The sequence below is a fragment of the Ambystoma mexicanum genome, chromosome 3q (assembly GCF_040938575.1).
Source record: "Ambystoma mexicanum isolate Mex_15411 chromosome 3q, UKY_AmexF1_1, whole genome shotgun sequence".
NCBI lineage: Eukaryota > Metazoa > Chordata > Amphibia > Caudata > Ambystomatidae > Ambystoma > Ambystoma mexicanum.
Window position 1 is genome coordinate 1006813014 of NC_090926.1, and position 17135 is coordinate 1006830148.

The window sequence follows — 17135 nt, forward strand, 5'->3', positions numbered from 1 at the left end:
GCGTTGCACGCCATACTTTTCTGTTAGTGGGGGAAAGAAGCCTTTCCTCAAATAGGCGACTTTAAAGTGTTGCTGTGTTTGTGCAGAAAAATGTATTTGGACAAACGCAGCAAAACTTTAAAGCTGCTAGCTTCAAGGAATGCTTCCCTCACCCCCCTGCCAACCAAAAATCAAATGGACACACCAGGCCCCTCCCCACGGATTTGTGCTCTTTCACATCTGAGGGGAAGGGGCTGATGTTCCCACTTGCTTCTTGTGTGGCAGAGATGTCAGGAAAGCCTTTCCTGAAACTAGCAGTGCTTATGAGCTCATTGCGCATGCGTGCATGCATGTGTGCAAGAACGTAATGTAGGTGTGAATGAGTGTGTGATGTATGGGGGCTGGGTGTGCATGTAAATGAGCGAGTGTATGGTAAATGGGATGTTTAAAGGAATGAGTGAATGTGTAATTGCATGTGCGCCTATGTGCCGTGCTGGGCTACTACCATTTGAAACGTGGGCCCCACGCCAGAAAACCTTTGGGGTAGAACAGAGGGGCTGGAGCTTTGACGTTTTCCACGCCCGTTTTCTAAATGGGCCACTCCCATCACCAGTTAGCCCCCCGCCTCACCCCGCCCCCCGCTTCCGAAATGTAGGTTTCGTTGCGCCCCTGACTCTCCTACTGGTAATGTTATCACGACGTTTAATTTGCCCCTGCCACGGAATGAGGCCGGACGTCAAGTCCCTGTTGCCTGGAGCCGAAAGGCCTACGTCTTCACGGTTTAGGGGGCGATGTGGCGATTGTCTAATGTCTACTCGGACGGGGACCTTAAGTCTAAACCGAACTTCCCCAATCCAGCATATTGTGAGAGTCAGTGCAAATCACTAAACGTGTGCCTGTCTCAGCTCCGTTAAACTCAGTTCTCATAGCTGGCAAGACCGAGAGCAGCTAGAAACTGACGGCATACTTGAATGCAACTCTATTTGAAAAAAAATCGCTCACATGAAGCTGTTCTTCTTCAAGCAACATTGTTGTAGACATTAAGACATTAGTCGAAGTTCCACAATGTCCAATACCGGGGTGCAAGGAAGCGTACGTGGGCCATTATCTCTCCTAGTTTCATCTCTTTTCAGACATTGGAATGGTTTCCCTTGTGTCCACAAGGGGGCATTGTTGGATTACGATCTCTCCTGGTTTCGTTTTTACAAGTCAAGTACTGCAGGTTTATGTCTGATTCGTAACGAAGATTTCGCCCCAGGAACGTAGGTGCCAACTTTGGATTTTCGCTATGGGGGCAGAAATTCCCACACCTAGCGAAGCATGGGTGCCGCATCCTATGCATGGTCGAAACAACACATTTAACAGCAAATGTTACAGTAGTAATTGGAAAAAAGGACGGTGTAAACATATATCATTGCAGCCACTATCGCATAACGTGCTGAGCTGTCTTTTCAGCATTATGCTTTAGGGTCCCCTATCCCCAACCCCTCACCCAAGCGCCCACATGCTCCTGTGCCGCCAAACAGCTTGCCCGCCACTCCTATCAAGACTCGCTTGATCCATGGATGAGGCGGCACTCACACTTTGAAGTGAGCAACACTTGCTAACTTTGCAAGATGCCTGCCGATGCTTCCCCTAGCCTGAGCGCAGCAGCCGAAGTCCTGCAGCGCCCCCCAGTGGCGGCATTCAATCAAGATCTGTTTTCTTTTTTTATCCATTCCATGCAAATACTGGTAAAATATCCACGGGGCAAAATAACATCCTGGTTTCTGGCTTAGACCTATCATTCAAGAACCATTCACGTGCGACCCGCAGCTGAGCCGCCTCATAATACTTGGCAAAATGCGGTAGTCCTACCCTCCCTTTGACCTAGGAGCTGTCAGAGTGTCTAGGGCTATTCTAGGGTGGTTGTTTTGCCATATACATTGTGATACCATCTTGTTAACTGTTCTGAAGAATGCTTGAGGGACTTTAAAGGGAGGCACTTGGAAGCAGTATAGTAGTCTAGAAAGTAGAGTCAGAGAGAGAGGGAGGGAGAGAGAGGGAGAGAGGGGGGAGAGAGAGAGAGACACTCTATCAGGGTGAAGCTATTGATTTTGCTACATGTGTGGGTCCTGTGGAGTCTAGCCACCTGCTCGTTTATGGTTGTTTGTTTTATGCAGTGTGATGTTGTACCAGGTTGTAAAATGCTGGTGGGGTAGGGCGCGTGCTGCGTCATGGAAGCGCGTTCACAGTGTCTCCTGTCGTCCTCCTTCCAGGTGCTCCTGGGAGAGGTGAACTCCGGCCTGAGCAGCACGCAGGTGGTGGTGAAGGAGCTGAAGGTCAGCGCCAGCGTCCAGGACCAGATGCAGTTCCTGGAGGAGACCCAGCCTTACAGGTGGGTGCCACCTTAGAGGTATGTATGCGTCAGACCAACCTGCATTCCCTCCTGACAGGTCTCCATGTGTCAAGCCTGGCATTCCCTCCTCACAGGTCTCCATGTGTCAAGCCTGGCATTCCCTCCTCACAGGTCTCCATGTGTCAAGCCTGGCATTCCCTCCTCACAGGTCTCCGAGTCAAGCCTGGCATTCCCTCCTCAAAGGTCTCCATGAGTCAAGCCTGGCATTCCCTCCTCACAGGTCTGCATGTGTAAAGCCTGGAATTCCCTCCTTGCATGTCTCGATGAGTCAAGCCTGGCATTCCCTCCTCACAGGTCTCCATGTGTCAAGCCTGGCATTCTCTCCTCACAGCTCTGCATGTGTAAAGCCTGGCATTCCCGCCTCACAGGTCTCCATGAGTCAAGCCTGGCGTTCCCGCCTCACAGGTCTCCATGTGTCAAGCCTGGCATTCCCGCCTCACAGTTCTCCACGAGTCAAGCCTGGCGTTCCCGCCTCACAGGTCTCCATGTGTCAAGCCTGGCATTCTCTCCTCACAGTTCTCCACGTGTCAAGCCTGGCATTCCCACCTCATATGTCTCCATGAGTCAGGCCTGGCATTCCCACCTCACAGGTCTCCATGAGTCAAGCCTGGCATTCCCTCCTCACAGGTCTCCATGAGTCAAGCCGGGCATTCCCTCCTCACAGGACTCCATGGCATTCCCTCCTCACAGGTCTCCATGAGTCATGCCGGGCATTCCCTCCTCACAGGTCTCCATGAGTCAAGCCGGGCATTCCCTCCTCACAGGTCTCCATGAGTCAAGCCGGGCATTCCCTCCTCACAGGACTCGCATGAGTCAAGCCTGGCATTCCCTCCTCACAGGTCTCCATGAGTCAAGCCTGGCATTCCCTCCTCGCAGGTCTCCATGAATCAAGCCGTGCATTCCCTCCTCACAGGACTCCATGAGTCAAGCCTGGCATTCCCTCCTCACAGGTCTCCACGTGTCAAGCCTGGCATTCCCACCTCACAGGTCTCCACGAGTCAAGCCGGGCATTCCCTCCTCACAGGACTCCATGAGTCAAGCCTGGCATTCCCTCCTCACAGGACTCCATGAGTCAAGCCGGCCATTCCCGCCACACATGTCTCAATGAGTCAAGCCGGCCATTCCCGCCACACAGGTCTCGATGTGTCAAGCCGGGCATTCCCTCCTGACAGGTCTCCATGTGTCAAGCCGGGCATTCCCTCCTGACAGGTCTCCATGTGTCAAGCCGGGCATTCCCTCCTGACAGGTCTCCATGTGTCAAGCCGGGCATTCCCGCCTCACAGGTCTCCATGTGTCAAGCCGGGCATTCCCGCCTCACAGGCCTCCATGAGTCAAGCCTGGCATTCCCTCCTCACAGGTCTCCATGAGTCAAGCCTGCATAGTAACTGAAGTTGTGCATGTTCTCGAGTGTCTCTAAGCCCAGCCTGGCACAACAACTCCTATTTGTTTGCTGACCCAGTGGGTCCTGAACAAATGCCTGACAGCTGTCTGTGCGCGTAGTCTGACACAGTGAACAATGCCAAACCTACCCACAGCTCTCTATCAATCCTGCCTGGCACTGCAAGCCACGCTGCTCTTCCGTACATGTGTCTATTAGATGAACTGGCACAATAAACAATGCCCTACTTCAGGGGCCTGCAACCTTTGACTCTCCAGATATTGCAGACTACAAACCCCTTGATATCTGCCATTGACTATGCTGGTTAGGGATGATGGAAGTTGTAGTGCAAAACATCTGGAGAGCCAAAGGTTGCAGACCCCTGCCCTAGCTCCTCTTACGCAAACCTAAACTAGCACAATAATGCCCTGTGCCCTCAGTCTCTGAGTGTAAACTGCTTTACCCACTTCCAGGTGGGAGCCCAACTAGCAACATCCCCTGTGTGCTTATGAGCCCACCCCGATACAGCAAACAACGCAGACCCCCTCACTGGCTTCTGTTTGCCAGCCTAGCACAATGCCATATCCCATGCCAAACCTACATGGACCCAACCTGGCACAATACACAATGCTTTGCCCATCAGTGAACCACACCGCACCCGGTCACTGATGAACGCAAGACCAGCCGGGCACAGTAAGCAGTGCCCCCCTCGCAACCTGGCATAATGAGCAATGCCCTACGCAGGCCACGGGTGTGAGCGTGCAGCCTGGCACCACATAGGGTGGCATACCCCGCTCAGGTATTTGTGAATCAGTATCCAGCATGCAGAGCTGTTTACTCTCGGTCTTAATCACTGCCTGTTTTGTAATTGCTTTAAATGGTTATTTTTACCAAAATCACCTCATATAAAAATGTATGCTACAGTAAACCAGGCATAAACCCTTCCCAGATGGGCATGCGCCTTGCCTGGCATGATGCCCATTTCTTCCTGGGTGTATGAATGGCTTACCCCCCAAAGGTTGTTCTTTTTGCCCAGTTGGAAATGTTTACCAATGACTCTGTAACAAAGACACCCCCGACCGGCACACTGGGGCTCAATAAAAAGTGCCCTGCGCAACTCACCGGGGTGTGTAGGCAAAGCAAGGCACAATCCGTGCCTCCTCATCGGGGTGCCTGGGCCAAGGGTGGCACAATACACCGTGAATGACTCACCCAGATCACTGGTGTGTGAGCAAAGCCTGGCGCAAAGTCTGAAAAGGGGCAAAAGTCCCTGAAAATCCCCAAAAAGCATTATGGTTAAATATAAATGTATAAAGGGGGCGTAGGGTAGGTATAGATGGGGGTTTGTGTGAAGTGGAGGCAGAGAGCTGGTTTGGGGGGACCCCTAGAAGGGAAAGAAGAGCGGCAAGTTAGGGGCGGGGAGGAAATGATGCCGGCATTCGCATGGGAGCACCATCTAGAGTTTCGTTATTAACCCCAAGAGGCCGCTTATTTAGTGCTGGTGCCGGATACATAGCGCATTAAAGGGCTGCCTGCAGGCTGTAACGCGGACTTCTATCCTAACAGCTTTCTCTCCTGCTGCAGGGCCCTCCAGCACCCAAACCTGCTGCAGTGCCTTGCGCAGTGTGCCGAGGTGACGCCCTACCTGCTGGTGATGGAGTTCTGTCCACTGGTGAGTGCTGTGATGGGCGAGCCTTGGCGTCCGTGGCTAATGGGGTCGTGGAGGGGGCAGGCGTAATGAGAGAAGGCCTGGCACGCCTGCATCAGGCGCCTCGAGTACACGCTGTTTCTTTGTTTGGCTTTTATATGCATTCTTTTGCCTGCGTATGTTATTTATTTGCTTTGGATCGTATGCATTTCGCACAGCGCCTTGAAACTGGTTTTCCTGGTAATGAGTTGTGCTTAATAAATAAATGGTACTACTATTACATACCCAAAGCAACCACCACATTAGTGCTAGACTGGATATTGCTTGGACTGTTCACCACAGCAGTGTGCATTCACTGCCGCTGCAATTTGGGCATGTTGTGCTACTCAGCCTCTCACTTATTTATTTTATTTTTTACATTTGTATAGCGCACATACAGCCCTTGGGCTTGCACCCCGCAGCCCCCACCCCTAGTTTCCACATTTATCAACTCCCTTTTTTATTGCGTTTCTTGCTGGTTTGTTCTTCTTGCTCTGTTAGACGATACCTCCCCAGTTCAGATGAAAGGCATGTGTCCCCTACAAGCAGCTGGTTGGGGCAACTGGAGGCAGCCCCCTCTTCCAAGGCCTATGCGGGGGACCGATTTATTTCTCCACTGTTGATGAACGCTGCCTTCATTGTGCTGAGACTGTGCCAAGGCTCCTAGGATGCGATCTGACAAAGATGCAGTGCAGGGTGGGGGTCCCAGGTTCAGGAGGCCGGACCCTTCACCATGAGTTGCCGGAGCACAGCATTGGTAGCGGGCAAGGCGCTGCCGTCTCCAGGACATTCGCGGACCATTCAGAAATCTGTGTTCTCTATCCCTAGTCTTACGGTCCTCCCTCCAAAGGGATACAAAAATAGGTACCACAAAGTTGCACGTACGTTGTTTATTTGTTTATTTATTTGTTTATTTGTTTACTTATATAGCGCACCTAACCCAAGGGTATCTGGCCGCATTCTTCATATCAGTTACAGTAAAGTAAATGTATCAATACATTATTGCTTATCAATTGAGGTGAATGAGTCATTACAATACAAGTGCTGTAAAGGGTTACAGACGTTACATAGCAAAGGTCATCATATAGCAGTATACATTACATTAGATAATGCAAGGCGGTACAGATGGCGAAGTGGCCGAGGACCTTAAGAGGACTTATCGCCCTTGCACGAAAGGGCAGGTTTTTAGTTTTCTTCTGAAGGTCCAGTAGAACGGTTCTTACTTGCATCAGGTGTTGAAACACTGGCTCCATGAAGTATATCCCCCTCGCGGAGCAATCGTGCCCAGGACCCAGTTTGCGTACAAAGAGGCTAAGCTGCCTCATCTGTTTGCTACCATCAAGCGAGCGCATCTGAGGCCCGTGTTCTATTCGGTGTGCATGTCAGTGGCATGTAGTGGGATAGTGTGTGTGTACCCAGAAAAGCAGGGTAAAGCACAGAACCTGGCTGTATCAGCCATTAAGAGCCAGAAGCAGATCTAGCTTTGAGGAAGTCGGTCTCTTCATTACAAAAACTACAAATTCAATATTTAGAATAAACCTCATTGATAGAATATTCATCAGTGAAATGCATTTTTGAAAGTGGTTTGGTGCCCCATTCCGGGCTATATACTTAAGTGTGTTTTCCCCCCTGTAGCTTTTTTATTGATAACAAAAGCTACAAAGAACTTCCTGTTTCATGCGGTAACAACACAGAGAAGGAATGAACGATCTTGTTTCACAACAGTAATTGTCCTCATTCTCTTATCTAACAATATAATAATAGGCCAGATCTGTGTTTGTCCTGTATGTTTGTCTGATGCAGTACCATCGCCTGTTCTCGCTGCTAGAGGGAGCTGTTGCCTTAGGATATATAGTGATCCAACTGTGTTGATGTAGACCTGCACTTTGGCCCAATACAAGTGGTGTAAAGGGTTACAGACGTTACATAGCAAAGGTCATCGGATAGCAGTATACATTACATTAGATAATGCAAGGCGGTACAGATGGCGAAGTGGCCGAGGGCCTTAAGAGGACTTATCGCCCTTACACGGTCTTCTGCATTAGTAATAATATAAAAGGCTAGATGTATGTTTGTCCGATGCAGTCATGCGCAAGTAGAGGCTGTCCAAATGCGCAGAATGCTCTGCTAGGGGGAGCTGTTGCCTTAGGCTATAAAGTGGTCCTTTTTGCATAGCTTTGCCTTTTTGTCACCGCTAGAGGGAGCTGTTGCCTTAGGATATATAGGGGTCCAACTGTGTTAATGAAAACCTGCACTTTAGCCCGTGTACACAGACTTTCACACTAGTACTGAATACATGACTTGAGGCAAAAGAAAACAGAGAAAAAAAGGAAAGGCAACCCAACCTGAATTATCCAGTCTTCCTTTCAATTCAACTCGTACCCTTAACACTGTTCTATCCCCATGCATCCTCCCCAGCCAAAATGCTCAATTCCAGTGGTGTGCTTGCTCTCGCAAGCATGTCTGTCTTCTTTATGTGTTCTGAAGTCAGCGGGTTGAGGCGCCTTAATTCCCCTCCATGGTTGTCGGGCCCCAGATCCAGAGTCTTCGTCTGTGTTGGGTTCGCGTGGACCGCCAAGGCCTCTCTCCAGGAAGGTGCCCTTTCATGCTCGCTGCTCTTCGAGTTTTCTAACAGGGCCGTGGGATTCTCCATCCCACATAGTTCTTCACCTTCCCTTGCCCGTTCCTGCGACGTGGCTAGGTAGGAACGTTTCCAGGGGATGGCCATGCAAACCCTTGCTGCTAAAATCAAGATGTGTGCCATGTGAGGAATTGAATTTAAGTAGTCACCTTCTTCGGCCATACCAAAGAGTGCAGAGCTTCCCATCACCCCCCTCTCCCTCCTTTATCCAGGCAAAGACTTACTTTCAATAGGACTGCACCTGTGAGCGTTCCCACTGCATGTCCCAATAGGACCCCAGTGTTCCACATGCCCTCCCACCGAGCAGTTCAGTGCCTCAGATCAGTTTGGCTAAGGCAGATAAAATCTTTATTCGGAAATGAAAATTACCATTAAAAAACACACAATAAAAATAATACAGCCGTAAAATCCATTTAAATACAATCAACATCCTGCGATCTGTAAAAGTAAGCTAGAATCATTCTTTGATAAGAATTGCCTGCGCAACATGATGGCTCGCTCAATGTACACGTTGTGGGCCGTCGGCAGGTCTGGGACTGACAATAAAAACCTAAGTGCTGGTTGCACGTGTCCATGGTTGGATGCTCTTAATGCTGGAGTTATGACATCTTTCCCTGGTTTTGCTAAAGTAGGACAGAAAAACAGGAAGTGAGTGCAGCAAGTCATTCCTATCACTCTCGCAGCAAGGACAGCTCCTCCTCTCAGTGCGATTCTTTGGTGAAAAAAATGCCTTTCCCCAGTGAACAAAAGATTTGCTCTGAAAGCCATAATCGCTGCCCTTTTCCTTGGGTTGGTGGACCATTGGACGTAGGCTGGCCTTACAGTTTTGGGTGCAAGATTGCAGTAATAAAATGGAACGCGTTGCTTCTGCAGTTCACTTTTGCTCCCGATTCTCACTCTGAGGAGAGACGGCGTCTGTTTTGGCTAACTTCCGGGGGATGTGGGTCTATTGCCACCTATCCAAGAGTTTAAAGGTATGCATTTTATGATGCCTAGGGACTGATCATCTCCATACTCCCTGACAAAGATGAGACCGTAGTTCATCGGATGCATCCCATGCTGGGTCTGCCGCCCCTCGACGCCTAGGCGCAGTGGTTTGCGATTACGCTGTCTTTCTGAAGGGCTGTGTACATTTTGGGTATGATGCTGGTTGTGCCCGTGTGCCTATCCAGAATTATCTTGAAGGTGATTGGTCTGCTTTTCAGCTTCTCCCTCCATCTGGGATCTGCCGGGACACCTTTAAGCTGAAGGTACGGGAAAGAGGGGACCAGTTGTGCATCTAAGGCCTTCTGTCGTTTCCTCCACGCTGATGTACTCTCCTCTATCCCAGAGCTCACCCAACCGAGAGAGGCCGCCCTCATACCATTTTTAAAATCGTAGGGGGTCTTAGATATGATCCCTAATCGGGGAGCCCACATCCCACTGAGTGGTGGTCCACGTGGACCTTGCGTACCTTCCCGTAGCCCACATAGGTCCCGTGGCAGATGTAATCCCGGGTGATTATAAATCCTTTTCGGAGATTGCATGTTGGGGCCCACAACCATTCCCCAACCAAGACCGGGGCCAAAACCTCATTCTCCAGCGTAACCCATTGCTGGTCGGGGGTTATTCCTTACGTGGTATACCACCCATTGCTGGTCGGGGTTATTCCTTACGTGGTATACCACCCATTGCTGGTCGGGGTTATTCCTTACGTGGTATACCACCCATTGCTGGTCGGGGTTATTCCTTACGTGGTATACCATAATCCTGAGCTGCGCCGCTCAGTAGTAATCCTCCAAGTGAGGGTCGCCCGTGCTTTTTACCATCCAAATATAGACGCAGCAGAGTGTCTCAATTATAGTTTGCACTTTTTTTGTTTTGTTTTTATTGGCATTTTTAAACTTGTACAAACATACCCCTCCCCACACCTCCACCCGCCTGTGCCTGATTTCTGATCCATTAAGACCATGCGTCCAATGTCACCACTAGCCACAGCTAGAATTTTTATATCATGTCCAGTGTTTTTTTTTATTTGTTTTTATTGCCATTTTTAAACTTGTACAAACTCGGTGTAAAGAATACCGCACATACATTCCATGGGGGAGCAGGTTTTCTGGTTGTTTCACTATGCTCAGGGTCCCTTAAGTGGTATGCTTCAGATATTGTGTTACCTCTCAAGACCCCAGTGATTGTCATTATCCCTCGGTGGGAAGTACCCTGCCCGTCTTGAGCTGGGGCCCCCTCAATTTGATGCCTCTGTTGCCCCTCTTTCCCTGAACTCCCAGCCATTCCCACGGTTTGATGCTCCCGTTAGGGGACGAGGGTCTAGATATTCGCTGCAGGTTCCTTTCTTCTTCCTCGAAGTTCATCACCGACAAACCTTCTTGGCATGTCATGACTCGCTGTTGTCAAACTTCCCACTGGAAGAGGAGCCCCAACGGGAACGTCCACTTGTGCTCTTCTTAGCGATCAAGGCTTTAGTCACTGGGTTCATGTCCCTCCTTTTTTGTAGAGTGGATAGCGCCAGGTCCTGCTAAAGATGGCCCCGTTGATTGGCACTCCTCATTGACCCCTTGCTGCGCGAAGTAGGTCCTCCTTCATTGTGTAGGACACTAGGGCCACTAGGACGTCCCTTGGCCTGGACCCTGGCCCTTGTCTCTTGGGCCCTACCCTGTGAACAGTCTGTATTTTTCAAAAGTGGGGGCCTAACTAAAAAGAATCAGAATGGTGTGTATATATATATATATATATATATATATAAAATAAAACCACAAATCAGGAAAACCTCTATCAGGATTACAAAATTAGATCATACAGTAAATAGACCTCATTCCAAAGAAGCCACAGGTTACTGCAAACCCTTTCAAAACCCTCAGGACGATTCTCTACAAAATATTGTTTTGATGGGTGTCTTTGGTCTGTGCATATTCTCCCATAGCGGCATTGGTGGTCTTTTTTCCAGCATTCTCCATTAGGGCAGAGGTCAGCAACCTCTGGGTCTCCAGATGTTTTGGACTACAACCCCCATGAACCCTCACTTGCGACTCTGCTGGATTGGTTTAATGGAAGTGGACACCCGAAACATCTGGAGAGCCAAAAGTTGCAGACCCCTGTATTGGGGGCATTTGTAAGACACATGATCCACTCTACTCTCCTTCGTGCAGGCATCGCTCATTAGATGCGTCCTCTTGGAGTAAATTGCAGATGTGTCAGGGCGCTCTCAAGGACACCTTTGCCTGAGGCCTGGCTATCTCCTTTTTGTCGTCTTTCATTCTTTCTGTCTGGAGGTTCCCCGCCTCTCATCGGATGCATGGACTCGGGAATGAGTGAAAAATAACGTGTTGTGCTTTGTCTTGTGCTGCTCGTCTCCTGCTCCCTCTTAATGATAACCCCCTACTACCAGTTCCCCGTTCGCTGTCTACGAACGCGCCTCTGATGGACCGGTGGCTTGTGCGTGATAGGGGTACTGGCTATGGACACTTTTGGCGAACAGCTCAAAAAGCAACATTTAGCCTCGCTCCTAGACAGTGGCCGTTGACATCACTCGTGAGCTTGAAACCAGTTACCATGAAGGAAACCTCATATTCTATCCCGCCAGTTTCTTTGAGGCAAATGGCTCTAAAAAATGTAAAACGTACAATTTTAACGGGTCATTGGTCTGGACTTAAGTTTTCCTATCCATTTCTCCTGCTGAACAGGGTGACTTGAAGAGCTACCTTCGCAGCTGTCGGGCAGCCGACCCCATGGCCCTGGACCCCCTGACCCTGCAGAGGATGGCCTGTGAGATATCGTGTGGTCTCCAACACCTACACAGAAACAACTATGTGCACAGGTAAGGTCCCTCCGTGGCGCCTGCGAGGCGAAATGTGCTCATGTACCCGGGAGAACCGACTGAGGTGAGTGGTGAGTGAGTTGAACGAACGACAGTCCTGGGGTTCCGCGTTCTGTCCACCCTGAGCAAACCCATATGGTCATTTCATGCACACCCCACGCAGCCCTTCAAGGTCCAGAGGGTCTTGCATGCTCATGTTTTCTCTGTCCTAGGAGGGACTCTGTGTGTAATGTATTTAATTGAGCTGTTTCATACAGCACAAAGCAGGCTTTTGTGTGCTGATGCACTTTATAGCAAAGCAACCACAACATGGCAAATACAACCTTACTAAAATGTGAAGACTTCAACATGAGTAACCAACTCGCCTAACCCTAGCCTTACAGTTTGAGAAGACAGACCATAGGAATTCAGCCACTTAAACGAACGCTGTCCCAGCTGGTCTTGTGCTTGTGAAGTCCTGTCGGACTCTCCATCTTCAGAGGTCTTGCCTGAGCCCTTCTTGCCTCACTGCATCGATCCTTTGTAAGCAGTGTGAGTCTTGTATCGTTCTGTGATCTCACTTCCTGTCCTTAGCAGTTCGGTGTGCTCACTTCCTGACTGGTGAAGTGCTCACTTCCGCTCCATTCTGAGCAGGCTATCTGATGTGTTTGGTTATTTGTATACTCTCTCTGTCGCTTGGAGTCAGCCCTGCGTGCTAAATTCATGGCCTCTCTTAACAGTCCTGCTTGTCCGTTCTCTGGAGTCCTATGTTAAGTGCCTGTTCCTGCACAGTCCCGTGTCCTCGTTTCCTGTCCATTCTAAGCATGCTTGCATTCTCATTTACTGGCAATCATGCAAAGTGCCCTTTCTGGAAAGGGAGAGCGCCTGTACCATCTGTATCCTCTCTGGGGGGAGGGTTTGTGGTTTCCTGACATTTCCACTGGTGTATGGTATTCTGATGCTCTCCCCCGCCTGGCTGGGATGGCTGCGGTTCTGGACCGGTCAATTCTCTGCAACAATATCCTGATGCTGAGTGAGTGGGACATGCAGACTCCAGCATCAGTGATTTTGTTGAAGAGGGGGACCGTTGGCTTCGCGTGCAGTTGGATGGCGCATGTCTCCTTTTCCAGCCTCGCCTGGCCTGCAGTATGGAAATGCCTTGGCGCACACTGTGATCTCGACGATGGACGACCGACGGAGAACTGAATGGAGGCCCTGTCTTTACTCTGCTCTCGCAGTTCCTCTGCTGCCAATGTTCTGTCTTGAACTTGTGTTTTCTTCTCTGCTGTGTGTGCCGCTTCCTTTCCTGCTCCACATCCTCAAATGATTGGTCCCTTCCTTTCCATGATTGCCAATGCTCATTCGCTGTGAAGTCACATGATCATGTCCTGATTCTGTTTGTCTCCTTCATCTCTATCTTCTTGCTACCATTTGATACACCCGTCTCTGGTCCCCCCAAACCCACCTCATCTCGCCTGCATGTGCCCACGTCCCTCAACTTTCCTCATTCTTCCTCTAATCGGGTCCACTTTATTGTCTGAGAGGGTGGGCTAGGGTAAAGGCAGAAACTAGCCTTGGTGTAAAGTCAGTAAATACAGTGAATGGTTCCATGTGATAATGTCGCCTTGTAAAAGTTGGCTGGTCGGCGACTTTTCTTATATCTGATACCTAAAATATTTTGCCCAAATATTCTAGGAGGGGTAACATTTTATATTATAAACTCCAGTCCTAGAATATTTGGGGAAAGTGTTTGATTTTACTCAGGGTGCATTTATTGGACATGTCACCACCTGGCGGCAATTTCCCAGGTAACTTGAATTGCCCAACTTGCGTTCAAACTTAGGGCCTGATTCGTGGAATTTTTGTGCACGGTTCAAAGTAACTTTGCACTGCCAATACAAAACCTGATTCATGAAACTGTGCAAAGTGTATTTTTGCAGTTCAAAGTAATTTTGCACTGCAAAAACACACTGCAGTTCCATGAATCAGGGTTTGTGCTGGCAGCGCAAAGTCACTTTTCTGCAGTGCAAAGTCACTTTGAAAAGTGCAAAAAAATTCCATGAATCGGGCCTTGGTCCACATTTTATGAATCTGCATAACTCAATGAATATTTTCAGCTTGAATTTGCAACCAATGTTGCTACCGCGGTCATATAAGAGACCCCAATGGACCGTTTCAGAACCGGAAGTGTGGCCCAATGGAGTTTACAGAAGTGGTGGCAACACCACTCCAGCCTCATTCGTTCCCCGACCACGTAGATTGCTTGGAGCACTGGAGAAGGGAGGCTTTGGCCCCGGTGGGGCAAAGCACAGCATCATTCCCAACAGAAGGATGTGTTTAATAAACTGATGCAACGTGGGTGGCAGGCGCCATACAGGTTCCACAGGAGGAAAGCCAGACAAGACGACCCTTGGTGAGTCTTCGGACTGCGTGAACAGGAAGGTAGATCAAGGCTGGAAGCCTTCCATATTGCTCCGAATCAAACGCAGCTCTAGCTAATGTTACATATTTATTTATTTATAATGCGCCGATAGCCCGCGGGCATCAGGGCATACACATCCTTCAATTGGCAATAGGGTGGTCAACTGGGGTCCAAATCGGTTAGCGGTGGGCAGCAAAGCGCTTGTCTAGCCATTTGCATCTGCAAAGGTGAAGTGTCAGTCATCGCTTCCCGCTCGAGGGCCATTAATTGATATCATATGACATGATGGTTTATTTGTATAGCACCTATACACAATGTGTTTCAAAGCGCTTCAGGACAAGGGAGGGAACAAGGGGAAATACAGACATTCTTACAGGCCATGAACAACAAGAATGTGAAAAATAACTCTTACTCGGCATAGCGAGATTTCAGATGGTGCAAGTGCTAAGACACAAATAGGAAGGAAATGTGAGAAGGGCAGGTGACAACCGTACTAGGCCTCACGACTTTTCTGGTAGAGCCGGAGAATACCCAAGGGGAGGAGAAGGGGAGAGGAACGAAACAGGCGCTTATGGTACTAGGCCTCACGACATTTCTGGTAGAGCCGGAGAATACACAAGGGGGGGAGAAGGGGAGAGGAACGAAACAGGCGCCTATGGTACTAGGCCTTGCGAGATTTCTGGTAGAGTCGGAGAATACACAAGGGGAGGAGAAGGGGAGAGGAACGAAACAGGCGCCTATGGTACTAGGCCTGACGACATTTCTGGTAGAGCTGGAGAATACCCAAGGGGAGGTGAAGGGGAGAGGAACGAAACAGGCGCCTATGGCACTAGGCCTCACAAGATTTCTGGTAGAGCAGGAGAATACCCAAGAAGAGGAGAAGGGGAGAGGAACGAAACAGGCGCCTATGGTACTAGGCCTGACGACATTTCAGATAGTGCTGGAGAGGGATAGGGGGGGGGAAATAACAAGTAAGGAGGGGGGGAGACAAACAAAGTTACTATCATACTAGGTCCAGGGACCATTCAGATAGAGTAAGTGCATAGAAAAAGTAAGGGGCGGAGGAGAGGGAGAGAAGGGGGAAGTGAGAAGAGAACAGAATAAAGCAGAGAAAAAAAAGCAGAGGAGCGAGCAAAAATAGTTGCAGGTGTCAGTGAGGCACCTAATGTTGCAAGCAAACAAAAAATGTAGGCAAGGAGTTCACGAAAACCATGGACACAGCATGAATCGGGGCCAACCTGAGTGGGAGATCCAGGGAAGGTCAAGAATGAGAGTTGAGGGGGTGAAGCTCCAAGAGTCAGTTTCCAAAGTCAATCCAAGTGTTGGCAAAAGTTATTGATGGTGAATCAAGACAGCCCCAGCAATGAAAAAAAAAAAAGGATGGGGCAGGTGGGGGGAGGGGGCACACAGCAAAATACAGGGGAACAGGGGGGGAGAGGGTATACACACAAACACAGGGGGCAGGAGAGGGGTGGGGGGGCACAGTCACATCACGGGGGGCAAGAGAGGGGTGGGGGGGGCACAGTCACCACGTACCAGAGGCAGACAGGGGTGCAGTAACAAGTTGAATGGCAGAGGAGAGGCCACTGAAAACGGATGCCTTGTTTCAGGTGTCGACACCTATCGGGGTCCCCATCCCAAAAAGGAGCATACAATTATTATGGCATGTATTGAGTGCGAACCTAGCTTCCGTTTGGGAAGCAAAAGAGCACTTTACAATCATAGGGGGAAGGACACAGTGCAGGAAGCAGAGATGCAAGGGAGCCGCAAGCTCACAATGGGGCAGCGAGAGGGTGGGCAATTTGGCAGCAGGTAATCTACAAGCAACCAGGGGAGGAAACGGTGTGTGGGGGGTGGGGGGAGCAGATACCCAGTGTCAGGTTAGGTGGCACATGGAGAGTGTGGACCTAGGTGTTAGAAAGGAGCCAAATGCGAGAAGCATTTTTTTAAAAGGTGGGCTAGAGTACTGTAAGAAATATAATGGATAAAGGTGCAACGTCCTGTATTTGTAATAATTATTTATAATGTGCTGAGTGGAACTTCCAACACCACAGTGATCTCTTGTGCTTGGCCCTGGAAGGAGGGACACTGAAGCCAATTAGAAGAGGCAGCTGTGGCTAAAGAGTTTACGAAAGATGAGATGTAGGGATCTGAAGGGAAGTCAGTTTCCAGAGAGTGGAGGCCAGAATTACATAAACTCGCCCCTCCCACCCCCCAGAGCATAGTCTAGGAGTGAACTAGATGTTGGTAAATGGGCACAGGCATTAGGCTCTTATTACAAGGCTGCACAGAGAAATCACAATGAGCATTTTAGACTGCAGGCTTAGCTTCCTGTGTTTACCATTTACGCAATAAGCCCTGAGCAAAGCGAGGGCCTTAACGAAGGCCCTGGGGCATTACCTGAAGTGATTTTGCCCCTCCTGCTAATGGTTTATTGCTATTAGTACCCCGGCACGTAAGAACTGGGTACTAAAAGCATTTATTTCTGTTGCGAAAAACTCTGTTAAGCAACAAAAAAAAGTTACAAAATGGCCGCCAAGTAAGGGAAAACATAGTCCGTTCGCCCTTTCCATGGCGGCATTGTAAATAGTAAAAATAAACATAAACAATAAAACTGCCTGCCATGGAAACTGGTGAAGGGACCATGCGCAGTCCCTTCTTAATTTCCATGGCGGTGTGTCGCAGATCGGGAGCGGGGTGCTGGAGACAGAAGTGTCTCCAGTGTGTCCGCTACCCGAAGAGGAGCGAAAAAGCAGGTAAGTGGAGGGAATGGGGGCTGGGGGGCACTTACTGAATTCACCATGTGGCAATTCCCCTCTTTGGCCACTAGAACCTTC

General features: G+C 49.5%; 1 protein-coding gene across 4 annotated transcripts in view; it reads left to right on the forward strand.

The window, feature by feature from the left end:
• The window catches only part of AATK (apoptosis associated tyrosine kinase), a 618216-nt gene that overhangs the window by 509823 nt on the left and 91258 nt on the right, over positions 1-17135 (forward strand). For all 4 annotated transcript variants that reach the window (XM_069655173.1, XM_069655172.1, XM_069655174.1 and 1 more), the window contains exons 5-7: positions 2238-2356; positions 5340-5427; positions 11764-11897. In XM_069655173.1, coding sequence (XP_069511274.1) covers positions 2238-2356; positions 5340-5427; positions 11764-11897 — 341 coding nt within the window. The remainder of the gene's footprint in view (positions 1-2237; positions 2357-5339; positions 5428-11763; positions 11898-17135) is intronic.